This window comes from Zea mays, chromosome 5, assembly GCF_902167145.1.
Source record: "Zea mays cultivar B73 chromosome 5, Zm-B73-REFERENCE-NAM-5.0, whole genome shotgun sequence".
NCBI classification, from domain to species: Eukaryota; Viridiplantae; Streptophyta; class Magnoliopsida; order Poales; family Poaceae; genus Zea; species Zea mays.
Window position 1 is genome coordinate 196,324,096 of NC_050100.1, and position 19,758 is coordinate 196,343,853.

Consider the following 19,758-nt stretch of genomic DNA (forward strand, 5'->3'; position numbering starts at 1 on the left):
GTTGCTACGGAGTCAATATATAATAATAAGATACATTGATATACATAAGCGTATTGATACGTTGATATGTAAATACATGTCTATATACCTCAAAAAATATAAGATTGTAATGTGCTTTATCATTAAATCTCAAATAAAACACGTCGATTCCATAAAAGAATAGTGTATTATTATATAAGATTTAGTAAGAAAATTTAATGACAAAATTAAAAAATGCTCTTTCATAGATCATCATAGTTTATATATTTAGATCAATAAATATAAGGCTGCGTAGCAAACGGAAGGATCCTAGGTGCAGATGGATTGAATGATACCCCTATGTGTTTTGTGTTGATGTAGTATCATGCGGTGGTGTGTGGCCAGATTAGGTTCTAATGTAGAATTCTTAGTACTTTCTAAACTAAAGCTATAATCTGAAAACTGCATAGTATGAACTAAAATCAACAGTCCTACAAACTGGACATTTTATTATCATTGGCAGAGTTGCAGTAAACTGGACATGTTCATGACACGGTTGGTGCACTCCACTTCCCAGTTCATGACACAGTTGGCAGAGTTCATGACATAATTCATGTCAGTCCATGACACAATTAGCAGAGTAGGTGCACATGGACATGTTCAAAATTATACAAGAAACTGCACTCCACTTCCCAGAATTTGAAGACATAGTTCATGAAACAGCATAGTTCATGACACACTAATTTTGAAGTCATAGTTCTTGACACAACATAGTGGATAATACACTAATTTTGAATATACATAAGGTAGTTCAATTGCTTTTCTTCCTTGGAGTAATCTTTTTGGACATCTTAGGTGCATGTGGTGTTGTCAGATCATCTTGTGCATCTTGACCTTCAGTAACAATAGTGGGTGCGTCTGTCTTGCTTCTAGTATTGATTGTGATGTACCAGCACCTTCATCTTCTCTCCTTTCACCAAACCATGGTATAGTGCTACTTTTCATGTAAAGTGGAAATAAAGAGAGTCATGTTAAATAGAAGTTTGGATTTACAGGATTTAGCTTATCATAAACAACAATTGTATCTTCTGATATGTACTCATCATCAGGCATAGAAAAAATTTTAGTACCAGCATCATTACTCCAACTGTTCCCCATCGTAGTTCCCCTATCATACTCAAGTTGCAATCCAACTTTTAGGTATACAACATCCTCCTTAGGTATTTTTTGTGTTCCTTACTCTTCTCATCTACTTTCAATTGAACCAGGGGAGACATCCTACCCCTTAGATTCTTCATAGTAGTAGAGATGTTATCCCAATCAATTTCTCTTGTAGTAGAGTATATTTGACAGAAGTTGAGCCATTGCTGGGTAGCTCATCTTATTATCATTGTGTTCATAGAACTGAAAAGGTGAAAATGCAAAAAAGCATCACAAACCTATACTAATATGGTTCAAGGTGACACAACACTTACTCACATTATTCTAGCTAGCTATATTATCAATGTAGTCATGATCAAAACTAAATAATACATAGCTATTGAAAACACCATTTAGGAAATGGTGGTCCTTGAATAATACATAGCTATGCCAACAGATCCTAGTGACTTGCAGATGAGGAAGTATGGTCTTGAAATAACAGTCTGTCAGTGTTTATATACGTATGGTAATGGGACCTTTGCCGACAGTAACAATTACAAGAGAACAAAATACACTATTTGTTTGGTTTGGCTCCAGTAGTACTTCCTCATTACATTACATTACACTGTTTGGTTTGAATCAGACAAACATAATCAACAAAGCCAACAAAAATACATTACATTGTTTGGTCCGCAGGCATGAATAATACAAGTTACTAAAAATGTCATTTAGGTCAAGTGAATTATGTATTCATGACCCACATACAAGGAATCATTAAATATAAGAACGTATTCTTTACAAATATCAATCATGATCCCATCACACATTTTACTATGCTTTTAAATGACTCGGATGAAATGATTAACTGAAGTCTAGAAAAACCATAACAGAAATATGCATCATCCATTGCAAAAGCACAATATTTACATACTAATTACCATTTGAAGCCTCCCAAAAATGATTTGATGAAGAAACTTAAGCTCAACAAGTATTTTATTTGATATTCTCTTTGCAACTGCAAACATTTTCAGGTCTGAATCAGCAGAGTGTAGAATAATAAACACTTGCATCCAGAATTGAAGTTGTGAGTTATTGAACTGTAGAAAAAGGATGTGTATTTTTGAAAGGCTTCTTCCAGTTCAAGATACTTTGTCCAGTTTACTGGAATGTTTTATTTGAACATAGCCCTCTTAATCAAAGAAGCATATAATCAGACTAACAAGTTGTCTTATTTTTACTGGTGGGCCACACAAAGTGACAGAGATTGTTCTTTGTTCAAACTGCTTCCATAATGCAAAATTTAGTATTGGGCATTCAAGCTTAGATTTTCAGAGAGTGGATGGGATGAAAGATGGATCTAGAAAAAAATGATGATAAATATCATATATTGTAGTTCAGATGGAAATAGAAGTCTTAGAAAGAGATCACACATCATGAAATAATAGGTATGTGCCCGTGCGTTGCCACGAAAGTTAAAAATTAGAATAAAACATAGATACGGAATGACAAGAATGACTATAATATATAAATTTCTATTTGAGTTTGCGTAATGCTAGTGCGTTGCAAAGACACACAAATTATTTAATAAAATATTATATCACAAAAATAGAATTTTAATGCATGTTGGAACTTAGCGACACCCTCGCCTTTTGATGCAACTCCAACTTCTTAGATACCTACAAATAACTTCTTCTGTAATTTGATGGATGCCATGTGTATTGACTGCACCTTAAAAAGCAAAGTCACTGTCAAAGGCATTGTGATGGGCTGATCAACATATAAAACAAAACAATGGATTAATGAAAGAACCATTCTGTCCATTCCAAAATTCTTGGGTCAAAACGAAGTTAGGGTTGACTAAAGTATAGTAAAAAATATCAACATGTAGAACACTAAATTAGTATCACTATATTAATTATAAAATAACTTTTACAATGTACTTGTGTAACTATTTTTCATATAAACCTGGTCAAAACTAAAACAGTTTGGCACAAACGACGTACAAAATCATCCTGCCAAGTGCCAACAACAGTCGTCATTGGGAAGACCAAAACAATAACACATTAGCTACCAAATTATGCTCCTGCAATTACTGAGATATCGCAAAGCAAAATCTACAGCATAATTTGGTAGCAAAATTTACAGCATAAGTTGGGGAATGCAGATGACTAAATATGCAGTAGAGAAAATGCAATCCTTGCCTACCTTTTGATGAACATGTAGAACAAAATAAAATGAAATATTTACTAAACAATTATAATTTACTTCACTGTGAACCAAATGATACCCAGGCAAATGTAAAGCAAGACGAACCAGCATGAATAGCAAGGTCAAGCTCTTACATTGTGAGTCCTTATTGCGGTTGTGCTCCATAGCGAGATCAAACAGACTTTGTAGGATAAATGAAAACTGGTCACATGCAGTATCGATAAGAAGAGCAAGCCATGATCGGTTGGCTGCACGAGCTATCTCAGCTGTTGCCTTGGTCAACCTACTGCTTCCATGTCATCCAACATGAGCAAGTAGTATGTTTGCAACCTAATGACATAATTATATAAGCAATTCTCGTAATAAATTGTGTATGTGTATGGTTGCAGGCTAAAGACTACCTTCTCCCTTGAGACTGGACTTGTGGGCATTTCATTAAATACATTACACAATGAAATCATGCATGTCTCCCAAAAGCTGCACCACCATACAACTTAAGGCTGGAGTTGGTAGGTTTTACAGACATATTAATGCCAGGCCAGCTGGCAATATCACTATGTATTTGTTCCTCCTCCGTAGTTTCCCCCATATCTCTAGAGCTAAATCAGCAGCACCATCAAGCAACGCATGATTTGAACCAAGAAAACAATAGAAACAAATATGAAACTTTGACTGAGGCACATAATATCAAGATGTGAAAGCACAACACAAAACATGAAGGCACTATCAGGGAAAAAATATAAATATAATAGAGAAATAGTTGCATAATCCATGGGTTGCAAATAATACATATGCACTGACAAGAGTAGCCTATCACCAGTTCACCACTCCCGGCCATATAATAAAACAGCAACGTTTCCCATTTTACAACTACATTCGCTCATCACGGATAAGGCAAGTACCTTGACCTGCTTCTCGGTGGGCTTGGCAGCCTGCGATGCGAAGCCACTCGAAACCTACATCAGAACAAACACGTCAGTCCCTAAAAAATAGACATAAAAATCACAAGGGTGACTTTCCCCTGCAAAAGACCCAATAACTTTAGGAGATATATCACATATTACGAATGGATGCATAAGCAGCAAGGCTCCACTTTATGCTCAACACGGGTTGAAAAGCTGACAGTGACCGATTACTCAGTAAGCTAGATCTGACTAAAAAATAAAGGTCACAATTCAATATGTTTCTACTCGCTTTCCTATGCAAGTGCTCGGGCCTCATAGATGCTCTGCATTAAAATCCTATCAGAAGTGCACCTTGGACAGAGAAATTTAAAAAGTTAATTAAACTTTACAGCTGCTCAAAAAGTGTAGTTCAATGCATTTCATAATTTCATATGTAAGATCATAGTACAGAAATACTGTGTCGCTATGTTTCAAACAAAAAATCGAGTTCTATTCTATACTATATAACAGCCATTACAGAATGGACTCAATGCATATTCTTCTTTTTAAGCTTCGCAATTATACTTTCATAGCAGTACTTGGCCAAGCACATAAACCTTACCAAGGTACTTTTCTACATATCTCAAAGATGTAGTTCAAATGATAACTTTAGCAACTTTTATATTTGATAAGGAGTGATATTTACTTAATGAGTAATCAAACAACATAAGTTCTTTGTTGTCTGTGAGTGTATTACTTAGCTTATAATTCTAGTCTAAGGGGGTGTTTGTTTTCTAGGGACTAATTTTAGTCCCCCCTTTTATTCCATTTTAGTCTCTAAATTGTCAAATACTATACGGAAACGAAAATCGAGTTTTAATTTCCGTGTTTAGCAATTTAAAGACTAAAATGGAGTGACTAAAAATTAGTCCCTAGAAATCAAGCACCCCCTACGTACCATTTGAGTGAAGTTTATTTATTTGGAAATCATGAAGAAGTTTCGGTGATAATGTCATAGCTAAAGCAGATCCACGTCTATAATGCCATATAAATATTAAATAAGCATAAACCCTCCGTCCAGGAATGATAAGCATATTTTGACTATCTATACAACACTCCAGCTCATTGACTCTTCTACGTCAAGTCAAAGAATCCATATTGATAAAAAGATAACACTATCCACATAGGAAAACGTTCTTTGCCATATTTTATTTTTCTCAAGCTAATGATAGAATCTGACTTACAACTTCAAACATTTGGAGTTCCTGCAGTTGCAGCACTTCTTCTTCGTGGGAGTACTATGTTTCCCTTCGTACAGTCTTGCCCGTAGTTTTGGTGACTCTGGTTTCCTACACAAGGTCCCAAAGCACAATTAGAACACGAGCAAGATGCAAATTTTAAAGAGAGAACTTGAAATATTTGGATCTTCGGCAGGGAGAATACACTGAAAATTTCATAGAATTGTTAGTTTAAGATCAATAAGCTCATCTAACACAAATATGTGCCTTCTTTTCCGAGGAATGACAAGGCCACACTAAAATTTGGGAACTGCCTCGTGGTGAGGCTCAGGAAATCGAACGATCCCATGTTCAGCATATGGATCAAGACGACAACGGGCTCGGTCATCGAGCAAAACGAACCCCGTACCAAACAGAGAGGCGGAAGTTTCAAAACTTCTAAATCTCAGAACGGGGACACTCACAAGGGAACGGCGACCGGGGGGGCGCTGGACTGGCTGCGGCGGCACCGGACGAAGCTGCAGTACAGAGACCGCCAGCGGCACCGCGTGCCGCGGCAGCGACACATGCCCCACCACCTGATCTTTCAGGCAGGCTACGCGGTCTCGTCGATGCTGATGAAATCTTCCATGAGCCCCGACCCCAAGCACTTGCGCCCAGCCCACATGCTTCATGCCCAAGCTCTTCGGGCAGAGGAGCCCAAAGAGCAGCAGCACCGACAAGAAACCCAAGGGCGGCAAGCCCAGGCAGCGGCCTCGTGTATCCTAAAATCGCCCCCCAATGATCCCCAAGAACGACAGGATTCGATTTCCGAAATGCAAAATCACAAGCAAACAGGAATCAATCAAGAACGTAGGGCGTGGAGGAAGGGGGAAGGGGGCTTGTAGAGCTCGGACCTCTGGTTCTCAAGGCGGAGGGAGGGCGTGGATGAAGAAGGAGCTTGCCACCTGCGGAGCTCGAACCTTTGGTTCTTGGGGGCCGATTGGCGGCCGCGGCGGCAGTTGCAAGGGGACGATTAGCGGGCGGGGGTGGAGCGCATCCCGGGCGGCGGCAATTGCGTTGAGGGACGGTGGAGACATCAAGCAGGAGGCTTAGGAAATAACGCTCAGTGGTTTTCCTCTCCCTCGGTGACGCACGCTCGACCTCGGCGCCGCACGCTCGACCTCGACGCCACACGCTCTTCTATGCGCTGAATCAGGCGAGGTTGAGGTCGTGCGTGCGTAAGTGGCGGAGCTGGCAGAGCGGTTGAGGTCGTGGTCATGGGGGAGGAGGTCGAGGTCGTGGGCAGAGTGCGGCGCGCCGTCGTGGAGTGGAGGGCACCGCCCACATCGAAGAAGATGACAGGCGCGGTAGGCTGGGCTGCACAATGGGCCGCACCAACTGTTGGGCCGCACGAACCATTGGGCTGCATAAACCGCTCGGACACAGGCGCTGCTATGGGGTTTTTGATTAGTGCCATACCGGCCACTGAAAACGTCGAAACGTGGCTTATAAGCATTAGTGTGTGTTGTTTGTTGTTCATACTAACGCCTCTAGTGCCACATCAAAATGATTTTTTGGCACGGGGCTGTACGACCGTCGGTGGCAGAACAGGTCGGTGGCAGAACAAGTGAGAGGCAGAACACGTCAGAGGCAGACTACTATTGCAGTCTTAATAAGTAGTAGAGATTATGGTCTCTACTAAAATACTTCATCCGTTTCAACTTATAATTTATTTGATTTTTTAATAATAATTATAATTTTTGAATAAGACGGACCGATTAAACATGACATAAAAAATTAAACGAATTCTAATCTAGGACGGGGGAGAATTTCTTTCCTAGTCAATTTGAATTCTCTTCTCTCCTTTATACATGTCTATATACTAAGGACTGAGCTCACCTGTTCAGTGGCTCATGGCCTAGCTCGTCAAAAGCGGAGTTCAAATCTGGCATAGCCTTGCGGGCATTGGGCCCATGCAGGCCCAACATAGTGTCTCCAGGGGGATTTGAACCCGTAACCTCTCAAGCAAAGGCCAAAAGTAGCTACCGCTACATCACATGTATGTTTATGTTTGTATCTATGATAGGAAACATATCTACTACATCTTTCACCAAGCTCACTTGCTACTCTTGCACAATGCGTAGTAGTAGATAAGTATCACCGAGATTCTTGAATTATATTTTTAGATGTAGGTAATATTATTTAAAGGAGAGCTTTGCATGCAATTTATTTTGTTTGAATAATGTTTTATACTTAAATTCCCTTTTTTGCACGCGTGACATTTATTCTTCGTAATATTTTTTTTCCATGAATCATATTTGTGAATTATTTTCATAAACCAACGCCATGAATCCATGTTTCTTACTTGAAACCCTGAACAAACACCATTAGTAGGAGGCACTCGCGTTGGCGTCGCTTATCGATGATGAGAAGAAGCTTGGCGACTCCCAGTTCGACCTCTAGAAGCAGTCCTACGTGGTCGCATGCGCCGCTGTGTACGACAAGCTCCGGCGAAGCTGCCGCTTGGACGCGGTCCAGAGCAGCTACACCACGTTGTCCATTGTTAAGCAGGGGGTCTCACGGTTGTCGCCAACGTCGACAACTCTCGGGTTGTTCTGGACACCGTATCCGACGACGACGCCATCACGCCATCCAGGTCATCGTCCACCTGAAGCCCAACCTGCCATGTAAGTCGCTACTGACCGGACATGAATTCTTGTGCGCTGGGACGATGGTCGTTGCTGATATTGTGTGAGTGTCCTCGAACATGATGTATGTAATGGAGTAGCGCATCCGGTGGTGCAACAGCCAGGGTACTACCTCGCTGATGAGTCCAGGGTGCACTTCGTTTGGCAGCCCAACCAAGAGTCATAAGTACTCGTCATGTCGCACGCGTTCGACGACTACTTATCGAGGACTGTGGCGTCATCTTGGCGCCAGAGGTGACGCAGAGAAGGATCGACAACAGTGACCAGTTTGTCATCCTCGCCACCTTTAGGGTAGCTTTTGTGACGGCCTGCCTTTAATTCTCTTCGCAAACACACACTTGTCTTTTTGTTTAAGCAAGAGTGTATGGTGGTGCGTGTCTGATGACTAACGATGTACGAGGGAATTTCTTCCGGCATGTGTGGAATGTGCTCTCCAATGATGAGACCATACGAATCGTGGCATATATCGAAGTCTGCATGATACTGATGATTGCAATGTAGTGGTGAAACAACTAGATTAAAATAACAAAATTTATGTATGGCCAGGATCACAAATTGATTATGAAACCTTTTCTCATAACAATATAACACACATTTTGTATATAAGTTATCATAGTATACTGGTATTATATATTCCTGTTGCAACGCACGGGCCCTCAGCTAGTATATTTGATAAATTTCATATGCATAAGATATGTCCATCCAGACCACGTATAGTTGAAAAATCTCTTGGCGTGGAGGAAGGCCCATTAATTCTGACTAAGGGAAGGTAGAAAAGGGATTTTGGGTTCAGAATACCTGTATCTTTGTACCATTGATGCGCTAATATACTGTGTAAGTAATATATGACCAGACATTGCAATTTACAATGATTCTACTTACGAGATATAGCGGTGCTCTTACCAAATGTCATTTGAAAAGAGTGAAAGCATTTCTTCGGGTATCTCAAAGGCACAACATGTCTTGGGTCTTTTCTATGTGAGAAACCGAGATCTGACTTTGATTGTATATATACCAGTGTTGTGGTTATCTAGCAAATCCCTACAATGCTAGATCATAAATCAACTTTGTATACTTACAAGGTAGGATGACTATTTCTTGGAAATCAACCAATCGAACTTTCCTGACTACTACTACTACCGATCATTCTGAAATAATAATAATATTACATGTAGTCTCCAAATATGTGCATGGCTTCGTAGAATGGTAAACTATATATACTACAATGATGTGGTATACGTTTATTGGAATCAATTACCATTGTCTATGAAGATAATATAGCTTATATTATATTAGATGGAGACTGATTATATTATGAGCAATGTGCTCTGAAATTGTTTTCCCTCATGAACTGCAAAATAATAGGAACTCTAGTTCCTTAAAACCTGAACCCATTTCGAGCTCTCCCTGCGTTTTGCGGTCGTTGTTTTGCAGAAAGGTCCTTCGTCTTTTCGTGATTTAACCCGTGGTCCTCGCCCGAACCCCAATCAGGTTCGGTTGGGCGGCCCGCCGCGGTCCCCCGAGCACTGGTCTCGCCTCGCCCAAACCATAGCTTGGCGCCGCCTCCTCCTGTTCCGCCTGCTTCGAAGCCCTTTGAAAGTCGCCTAGAGGGGGGTGAATAGGCGAAACCTGAAATTTATAACTTTAAACACACACTACAAACCGGGGTTAGCGTTAGAGTTAGATTCAAGTCGGAAAGAGAGGGGAAAACAAGTCAAACAAGAATCAATGCGAATGACACGATGATTTGTTTTACCGAGGTTCGGTTCCAAAGAACCTAGTCCCCGTTGAGGAGGTCACAAAGACCGGGTCTATTTCAACGCTTTCCCTCTCTCAAATGGTCACTTAGACCGAGTGAGCCTTCGTCCTTAATCTCACGGGTCACTAAGACCCCACAAGGACCACCACACACTTGATGTCTCTTGCTTAGCTTACAAAGCACTTGAGAATAAGAGTGGGAAAAGAAGAAAGGCAATCCAAGCGACAAGAGCACAAATGAACACAAAAATCTCTCTCTCACAAGCCACTAAGTGTTTAGAATGAATTTGGGACTTGGAGGGGATTTGATCTTTTGTATTGTGTCTTAGAATGAATGCTAGAGCTCTTGTATTGAATGTGATCTTCAGAAAACTTGGATGCCAAAGGTTGTGGTGGTTGGCGGGGTATTTATAGCCCCCAACCACCTTGTAGCCGTTGGCCAAGGCTGCTGGCAATGGGCGCACCGGACAGTCCGGTGCGCCACCGGACAGGCACTGTTTCTTGTCCGGTGTGCCGCCACATCACCTGACTGTTAGGGTTCGGAGCTGGGTCGATCGTTGGAGCTTTGTCTTCTTGCGGCACCGGACAGTCCGGTGCCACAACGGACAGTTCGGTGCCCCTCTGACTTCGCTGCTCTGACTCTGTCGCGCATTGTTCACCGTGGCAGGTACTTTTGCAGTCGACCGTTGGCGCAGATAGTCGTTGCTCCGCTGGCTCACCGGACAGTTCGGTGAATTATAGCGGAGCGCGACTTCATTTTCCCGAGAGTGGCTGGTTGACAGCTGTATGGCCCTAGTGCACTGGACACTGTCCGGTGGCACACCGGACAGTCTGGTGCGCCAATTCTCAGCACACTCAAGTTCTTTGCTCCGTTTCAAATTGAGTCCCTAACTTGATTTCTTTCTTGGTTTGTGTTGAACCTTATGCACCTGTAATACATGAATTCTAGAACAAACTAGTTAGTCTATATGTTTGTGTTGATTATCAACCACCAAAATTAGTTATAGGAAATGGTTAACCCAATTTCCCTTTCACCCTTGACTCGCTTCACCGCCGCGACGAGCCTATCAACAACCTCCACCACAGCGACGGGCACTAGCCCTCCACCGCCTCCGACTCGTCGCCTCGGCCCACCGCTTTCTTACTAGGGCGGCACCGATGTTCGTGCAGAGGCCGCCACTGGCCTGATAAGCCTCGCCTCCTCCATCCCGCCACCACAGCACGCAGCTCCGGCATCCCCGACACAGCTCTACTGGCAGTCGCGTCGTCCCTCCATCGGCTCCCACGTGCCCCTCCTCGAATGCGCGCAGCCTTCACAAACGCGTGCAGCCCCTCTGCCTCCTCTGCGGCCGCGCAGCCTCCGCGAAAGTGCTCGTACATCATAAAAGTTCAAGACCTATAATCCTAGATTGGCCTTTCCCCCTTGTTCGGCAAAGGCGTTTTAGGGTGTTCATCATGGATCGATCGATCATGGCGGAGGGGGAGACATTGGTGGAGGCAAAGAGGAGGCGAACGGGGCCACCAGAGGCACATGAGTTGGAGGAGTGTTTGGACTCTCTCAGGGACAAAATTGCGACCGCAAGGATTGTCGCTGGCAGCCGATTCGGTGAGGAGCAGCGACAGTCCTTGTTGCGGGAGTGGTTGCGCCTCGCATCTGCCAAGTTGGATCTAGATCTCTCAGGCATGAGCGAGTTGGACCGATCGACAGAGGCGTTGCCTTGGTTGATGCCGCCGGAGGAGGCAGACAAGAGGACGACGCACACGTGACAAGAGGCGCAGGAGTTGGAGGAGCGCATGACATGTCTGCAATTGCTATTCGAGGACGCAATAGATGACAGGATTCTCGCCAAAGAGGAGCTTGGAGCAGCAGCCGACGAGTTCCTGCTCTGCTTGACGATGCGTCAACGGGCCTTGACGCGCGAGTACTCGCGCCTTACCAACCTGAAGAGGCCTTCGGATCTCTCCGGTATGACCGAGGCCGACCGGGCGGCAGAGGCGGAGAGGCTGAGGGAGGAGAGGCTGCAGAAGGCGCGTCAACTCCAGGACCAGGGGGACATGAGCGGCGCCCGTGAGTGTGAAGGTCTGGCACGCATCATCGACTTCGATGTCAAGCAGGGTGGTAGATACCTCAACTGTATCTGCTATGTCGATGACATCTACACCTTCGACCAAACAGAGGAGTGTAAGTTCCTCAGGCAGTCACAATAATTCTTAACTGACTCATGTTCTTTGAAAGTCGCCTAGAGGGGGGGTGAATAGGCAAATCTGAAACTTATAAAGTTTAAGAACAACTACAAGCCGGGGTTAGCGTTAGAAATAAAGTTGAGTCCGAAAGAGAGGGCAAAAAACAAATCACAAGCAAATAAGGCGGATGACACGGTGATTTGTTTTACCGAGGTTCGGTTCTTGCAAACCTACTCCCCGTTGAGGTGGTCACAAAGACCGGGTCTCTTTGAACCCTTTCCCTCTCTCAAACGGTCACCTAGACCGAGTGAGCTTTTCTCTTCAATCAAACGGGACACTTAGTCCACTACAAGGACCACCACAACTTAGTGTCTCTTGCTTTGATTACAAGTGAGTTGAGAACAAGAATGGAGGAAGAAGAAAAGCGATCCAAGCGCAAGAGCTCAAATGAACACAACAAAACTCTCTCTTCTAGTCACTATTGCTTTGAGTGGAATTGGGACTTGGAGAGATTTTGATTCACTCTATTTGTGTATTGTATTGAATGCACTAGCTCTTGTATTGAGTGGAATGTCTAAAAAAACTTAGATGCAGTGAAGTGTGGTGGTTGGGGGGGTATTTATAGCCCCAACCACCAAAGTTGCCGTTGGGAGGGGCTGCTGTCGAAGGGCGCACCGGACAGTCCGGTGCGCCAGCCACGTCACCCAGCCGTTGGGGTTCAACCGTTGGAGCTCTGACAAGTGGGGCCACCGGTCAGTCCGGTGGTGCACCGGACAGCTCCTGTTCACTGTCCGGTGCACCATCTGCGCCTGCTCTGACTTCTGCGCGCGCAGTCCGCGCACTGTTCACCTGTCAACCGACCGTTGCGCTTGGAGGTCGTTGCTCCGCTGGCACACCGGACAGTCCGGTGCTACACTGGACAGTCCGGTGAATTATAGCAGAGAGCCATTTTTAGAAACCCGAAGCTTAGCAGTTGGAGGGGATTCTCCCTGGTGCACCGGACACTGTCCGGTGGCACACCGGACAGTTCGGTGCGCCAGACCAGGGCAGCCTTCGGTTTTCTTTGCTCCTTTTATTTGAACCCTTTTCTTGGACTTTTTATTGGTTTGTGTTGAACCTTTGGCACCTGTAAAACTTATGATCTAGAGCAAACTAGTTAGTCCAATTATTTGTGTTGGGCAATTCAACCACCAAAATCAATTAGGAAAAGGTTGTAGCCTATTTCCCTTTCAATCTCCCCCTTTTTGGTGATTGATGCCAACACAAGCCTAAAGCAAATATATAAGTGCAGAATTGAACTAGTTTGCATAAGGTGAGTGCAAAGGTTACTTGGAATTAAACCAATTTATACATTCATAGGATATGCATCGATTGCTTTATTTATTTTAACATTTTGGACCACGCTTGCACCACTTGTTTTGTTTTTGCAAATTCTTTTGGAAATTCTTTTCAAAGTCTTTTTGCAAATAGTCAAAGGTATATGAATAAGTTTTCGAGAAGCATTTTTAAGATATGAAATTTTCTCCCCCTGTTTCAAATGCTTTTTCTTTGACTACAACAAAACTCCCCCTTAATGAAATTCTCCTCTTAGTGTTCAAGAGGGTTTTCATTTTGAAAGAAGATCAAATATCTTAGATACTAATTGAGATAGAATTTCTTTCAAAAGATACCAATTTTTGAAATATCACAAATACAATACCAATTGAAAGCAACATTTAAAACTTTTTGAAATTGGCGTGGTGGTGCGATCCTTTTGCTTTGGGCTAATACTCTCTCCCCCTTTGGCATGAATCGCCAAAAACGGAGTCATTAGAGCCCTTTGTCAAACTTTCTCCCCCTTTGGCAAATAAGTTATGAGTGAAGGATTATACCAAAGTGGAGAGCGATACGGAGTGACGGCGAAGGATACATAGTATGATGGAGTGGAGTGGAAGCCTTGTCTTCGCCGAAGACTCCATTTCCCTTTCAATCTATGACTTAGCATAAAATACACTTGAAAACCACATTAGTCATAGCAAATGAAAGATATGATCAAAGGTACATAAATGAGCTATGTGTGCAAAATATCAATCAAAATTCCTAGGATCAAGAATGTTTAGCTCATGCCTAAGTTTGGTAAAAGTTTTCTCATCTAATGGCTTGGTGAAGATATCGGCTAATTGTTCTTTGGTGCTCACATAGGCTATCTCAATATCCCCCTTTGTTGGTGATCCCTCAAAAAGTGATATCGAATGGCTATGTGCTTAGTGCGGCTGTGCTCAACGGGATTATCCGCCATGCGGATTGCACTCTCATCTCTACTACTACTTATGTTAGTATTGTAGGCGTGCACACGCACGGTTCTGCCTCTGCAGCCGCGACACCTTGCTCCCGCACCCGCTTCCGTCAATCACGCAGCGCGGCAGCGCTCCCACCCCTCGTCCGCCTAGATCTGGATCCCGTCCCCCGTCATCGGTGCCTCCTCTCCCACGCGACCGAGACCCGATCCCGCCGCTTCCCCGTCAAGCTCCCCAGTCTCTCCTCACCTTCCTTCCCTCCCCCTCCCCTCCCTGCTCGGTCCGTATGGCGGCTTGCCCCCACGCTGCGCTCCCACCACCACTCGCTGATCGCCAGGCTTCGGCAGCAAACCCAGCAGGCTGCTCCCGGATGAGGAGAACGCGCGGGGCTGGGCTAGCCGCTAGCCAGGGGGCCGGGGGCGGAGGCAGCGACGAGGCGGTGGCGGGACATTGGGTCGGGGAACTTCGGGGTGGCGCGGCTGATGCGCAACCGCGAGACTCGAGAGCTCGTCGCCGTCAAGTGCATCTAGCGTGGCACTTGACGGCGAATCGGATCTTCCTCGGCCTCCTCTCCCTGCGCCCCTCTGGTCGCCATGGAGCTCGCCGCCCGGACCTCTAGCCACCGCGCCTCCCGTCGCCGACCGTCAAGCGCCGCATTGGGTGCTCCTCCCCAACCCTGCCGTCCGCGGATCTCCCTGCACGACCATGGATCTCCCCCCTGGCCACCGTCCGCGGATCTCCCTGTACAACCTAGCTTTGAAGCAGTCGCGGCGCGAGTTTGCCGCCTGTGTGGAGGTTGTGGCCGCCGTCGCATGCTACCATCGAGGTCAGCGTGGCGGAGACGACCAGCGCAACGACACCGATCAACGACATGCCGCGCTCGTGTTCGTGCGCAACGAGGAGACGCGTGCACCGATCATCGACCTGGCGCGGGTCCAGTGCGTCGAGTCTAGGCTCAAGTACATCCACCATGGCGGCGCGCTCGGCTCGAGGATGGTTCGGGCAGACACCGCGGCCATGTCTCTCCCCTGCGGTTCAGATCCCCGGATTGAGCCGACGCCTCCTTAAGGATCTACAGCGGCGGCGAGGTAAGCTCTTTTGGTCTTTTTTTCTGCAGCGGTGGCGAGGTAAGCTCTCAGGTTGGCACAGCCGTACAGGTTCATTTCTTGGTTGGATTTCCACCTCCTTTCTGCTAAACCGTGACTTAATTAGGTGGCGCGACGGTGACGCGGTTCGCTGGACTGGCGGGGGCCTCTCTACCAACAGAGCGTCGCGCGGCGGCGATGGTCGCGATGGCGAAGAGGGAGCAGGAGCTGGAGGAGATCCGGGCCATGACGACGGAACAGATGGAAGAGGAGGTGGTAGACCTCAGGGGGGAGCTTTTCCTGCTCCGCCTTAAGCGCTCGGCGCGCCAGGAGTTCAAGAACAGCGAGTTCAGTCGCATGCGCAAGAGGGTACATTATTCTCTCTATTCATTGCTGTATGAGTTTTATTGACAGATTTGTTAACTTTATCTGGGAACTTCAGCTGAGTAAGTTGCATAGTTTGGTGGAAATGTGTCGATCCTATGATATAGTTATATGAAAGATAAACTGATAGTTTCTTTTGTCAAACGATGGATGGTATATGGTTGACGGGGTCTGCCCCATATGCTCACTTTATAATCTGTATTATTAGGTGACAATGAGTTTAATATAGTTTGAGTTCTGACTCAGTCATAACTCATAACGAAGAAAAGGTTCTATGCCTGATTTTTGTATTAGTTGATTACAAGGATATTCCAAAGCTTAATTTTTATATGTTTATATTGCAATCTGCACTGCAAATGGATATTTTTTTGTTTCTGTGGACATCTGAATGCAGATAAAAGAATCTTGTAAGCCACAGAATGATACGGATATTGTTCACAGCATATGAGAAAGACCTGCAAGGCATAGAAACAAATGTCTTACAACGAGATGATTAGGAATCACACTTATCACCTTCTTTGTCTTAAGTGACTTGTCACTTTCTTTTCACTGGAAAACATATGCATGCCTAGAACTAGAACAAACAATTCGCTGCAGATTGATACCTTTGTTCCTCTAACATGGTCTGATCAAAGGAATTTGTCAAGTTAATGCTGATTTTGCACTTCCCACTTTTCCTTTCCAGTTAACCATGTATTTAGAATTATCTGTTCACTCACATTTTTATCTTCAGATTGCTCCTATGCTGACCGTGAAAAGAGAGCGGGAAATTGAACAAGGAATCAATAAAAGATTGTCTAGGAAGCTTGATAGGAAATGGAAGCAGAGCATTGTGGTCAGACCACCACCATCTCTGAGGGGGAACAAAGAGGAGTAGAAAGCCGCAAAAAGAGGGCAATGTGCAAAAGTCGTTTCATGCGAGTGTTGCAGGAAGGTCCCTTCATGATTTCAACCCTTATTGTGTTGTTATGTATTCCATGTTTACATTTTGCTAAGCATTGCTAACTGAATCTGAATTTCAGTTGTTAGTCTCTTCTGTAAATTTTGACTTATTTAAATTTACACTTCTATCTGTGTTATCAGTAATTGAGGATGGCGTCCACACGCACGGTTCTGCCTCTGCACTGCACCATTCTTTTGTGTTGTTTGCAACCCTATTTGACATTTTTCTTGTCGGGTATATGTGAATATGGCATCTGATCTTTGTTGCTTGTGTGAGCAGCCTCACGCCGTTGATCTCGTAGAAGCTGTTGTCGGGGTCGGCGAGGGCCTTTGGATCGAGGGGCTCGTCTTGGTCGATGTCGGCCATGCTCTGGTGGCACCGCTGCCGGGACGACATTTGAGTGTTGTCTGGAACGAATCCTGCATTTGCCCCTAGGGTTCAATACCGTGTCATGTTGGGGGTTAGTGATGAGTGGGGAAAGTGCAGCCTTTTTCAGGGCCGTTAGCGACAATTTCGCTGTGTAGATAAATGGTGGGACGAAGGAAAATAGAATAGAAATGTGAGGGTCAATGTTAGCAAGCTCAAGCTAGCTCAAGCTGAGGGTCATATCTCCAGTGCTCGCACAACGGATTCTTAGAACTGGCAAGTAAATCAACTTTCTGAGAGTATGCTGTGACGATAGTGGCTGGGCTGATGCTGCTGCCGAGGCTGCTGCATATGTTGGCACCACAACATCTCGGGGTGGCCTTGGTTATGGGGAGATTTCCATGCAACCCGATGCACCGTCGTAATGCCCACGGCGAGCCCAAGGTACAAACCCTAGCTCTTGCTCCTCCGCAGCTGCCCCCACCAAGATGGACACGACGCGGGCCTGTCTCTGGCACCGCTATTAGAGTTTGCCGGCGCCATGTGTCGCGGGAGAGCTAGGGTGAAACCAAGGTGCGGCTCATGGCCACTGTCGGGCTGTGACTGCTCGATTTCGCAGTGGCCGAGTCCATCCTACAGTCTTGCAGGGAAGTGCTTCAGGGGTCGAGGTGAACTGTTTGACTTCCTTCTCATTTTGATGACTTGGTCTGGACTCTAGAAATTACAATAGGTATTGACACTGTACCATTCCATTTATCCGTTGCTGATTGCTGATCCATGTGATATGATCCTCGTAGTTCAAGAATCATCAGCACACTGTTCGACACGCGCGCGCAAGCCAGCGGTGACAGGTCTAATTTCGCCATCAGCCGACCCACAAACCAGAGGGCAGTGTTAGTTGTTTTGATATTGTAGTACACAACCAAATAACTCTAGCAAGTATTGGAGGTGAGGGCATGTTGGTATGTTGACATGGTTTCTTTTTATGTGTTTTTTCTATCAACAGATGCTCAAGGTGACAATTAATTAATAATCTCCTGGATTCATCTCAGTGCTCATCTCAGATCTCCCCTTTGCCTGTTGTTTTCTTTACGTTGTTGTTATGGATTCTTATCTTTTATCTGTCAGACTGATTTGCACATGCTCTCTTTATGATGGGCTGCCATACTGAATTTGATAATTTCTATTCAATCCAATCATACAGGATGGGCTGGACGACATGGCCAAAACCTATCCTGGCCGCTTTAAGATCTACTATGTGTTGAATCAGGTTTGTGTCACATTCTTTAGAAAATTTGAAGGTATTACTGTATCAACATTCTTTATTTCATGTATAGGAACACATTAGTTTTTTTTTGTAAAAAGAACAGCAGGCTTCACTGCTTCAAACTCTCCATTTATTCACAACTTTTAGAATGACTGCAGAATTCATGTTATAGCTAAAACAATATCCAAATGTACTTCCTTGCTATGTTGTTCTCTATCGTTTGAAGTTATTATCCTGAGAAATCTTCTTTACGTTATACTAATTAGCACATTGTTTCCAAAGACATCTGACATACACAGTGTTTTTACTTGTGCATCCTCCTGAGAACTGGAACGGTGGTGTTGGGTTTGTGTCTAAGGAAATGATCCAATCTCATTGTCCAGCGCCTGCTGAGGACATTCAGGTGAATCTTGAGTCTTATTTTTTTTCAGTTCACTATGAAGATCGATTGTGTATTCTCTATTCTTGTATCTAACCTGAGATGTGTTTACCTATTTCAGATCCTGAGATGTGGTCCTCCTCCGATGAACAAGGCCATGGCTGCACACCTTGACGAGCTCAACTACACAAAGGAGATGCAGTTCCAGTTCTAAGCAATGTTAAGTTTGCAAATAATAATTAGTGACCGACATGGTTCTTCGGTCACAGGAATAGTACCTGACTCTGCTCGTTAGCTGATATCAGGGGGAATTCAGGATCACATGATGATTAGTAGTGCGCCAGCATTTTTTGCAATCTCTATTTTTGAGGTCAAATGATATCTACCTCCACATAAATCCACATTGGCAGAGACAACATTTTGTTATTGTCATTATTGATTTTAAATGTGGACCATTGGATGCGATAAGAAATGTCTCACTATCATCAGTTAACCATAGCAATGCAACCAACCTTACTTTTGGTTCATATATACAACCAAAAAGCAAACATTTTGGTTATGCTGTTTCCTTAAACCGTGACATGGATTGGGAATATCTCTTCTTATCTGGAGTAAGCATTTTGGTTATGCAGTCACCTCAACCAATGTTGTTTGTCATTGTTGTAGGAAAAGGAGCTCGCTAATGCAGCTGGGAAGCTGGCAGAGTGCCAGAAGACAATTGCTTCCCTGGAGCGCCAAATCAAATCACTGACAGACCTCATCAAGCACATGATTTACATACAGGAATGGATGTATGTGTTAAAATTATAAAAAAATAACAAAGATTTTTTCGATCAGAGTCTTGATGAGATCAAGCTTCTGAAGTATGTTAACAAGCATGTTTGAGCCGACAAATACCACCTTTTGCGTCTATATGATTACTTCTACTATCGGGCAAATTTGAGCTTTTACTCTTGGTAGATCCTTTTTCAGTGTTATTTAATTTCGATAAAGTGTTG

General features: G+C 44.3%; 3 protein-coding genes across 31 annotated transcripts; 2 read left to right on the top strand and 1 right to left on the bottom strand.

The window, feature by feature from the left end:
* Window positions 1–446: 446 nt before the first annotated feature.
* LOC103627507 (uncharacterized) lies at window positions 447–6,774 on the bottom strand. 29 transcript variants are annotated; one of them, XR_002262503.3, is made up of 7 exons: window positions 6,325–6,774; window positions 5,435–5,539; window positions 4,209–4,262; window positions 3,441–3,636; window positions 2,775–2,820; window positions 2,037–2,113; window positions 447–1,362 (listed from the first exon to the last, which is right to left on the bottom strand). XR_002262503.3 is itself a non-coding variant. In XM_008647795.4 (5 exons), exons 2-5 carry the CDS (start codon window positions 5,444–5,446, stop codon window positions 829–831), a joined length of 270 nt encoding a protein of 89 aa, XP_008646017.1. In that variant the 5' UTR covers window positions 5,447–5,539; window positions 6,325–6,763; the 3' UTR covers window positions 447–828. The 29 variants fall into 29 exon arrangements, 2 of the variants coding, with proteins under 2 accessions (XP_008646017.1, XP_008646018.1); XR_002262502.3 differs by having other exon boundaries at window positions 2,775–2,826; XR_004849653.1 differs by having other exon boundaries at window positions 447–952; window positions 2,775–2,826; window positions 6,325–6,773.
* An 8,267-nt stretch (window positions 6,775–15,041) lies between these two features.
* On the top strand, window positions 15,042–16,902 carry LOC103628787 (50S ribosomal protein L29, chloroplastic). The gene is made up of 3 exons (XM_020538232.2): window positions 15,042–15,369; window positions 15,549–15,790; window positions 16,539–16,902. Exons 1-3 carry the CDS (start codon window positions 15,042–15,044, stop codon window positions 16,680–16,682), a joined length of 714 nt encoding a protein of 237 aa, XP_020393821.1. The 3' UTR covers window positions 16,683–16,902.
* Window positions 16,903–18,301: 1,399 nt separating this feature from the next.
* Window positions 18,302–19,223, top strand: LOC103627508 (NADH--cytochrome b5 reductase 1). The gene is made up of 3 exons (XM_020537773.2): window positions 18,302–18,384; window positions 18,698–18,784; window positions 18,882–19,223. Exons 1-3 carry the CDS (start codon window positions 18,334–18,336, stop codon window positions 18,972–18,974), a joined length of 231 nt encoding a protein of 76 aa, XP_020393362.1. The 5' UTR covers window positions 18,302–18,333; the 3' UTR covers window positions 18,975–19,223.
* The last annotated feature ends 535 nt before the right edge of the window (window positions 19,224–19,758 follow it).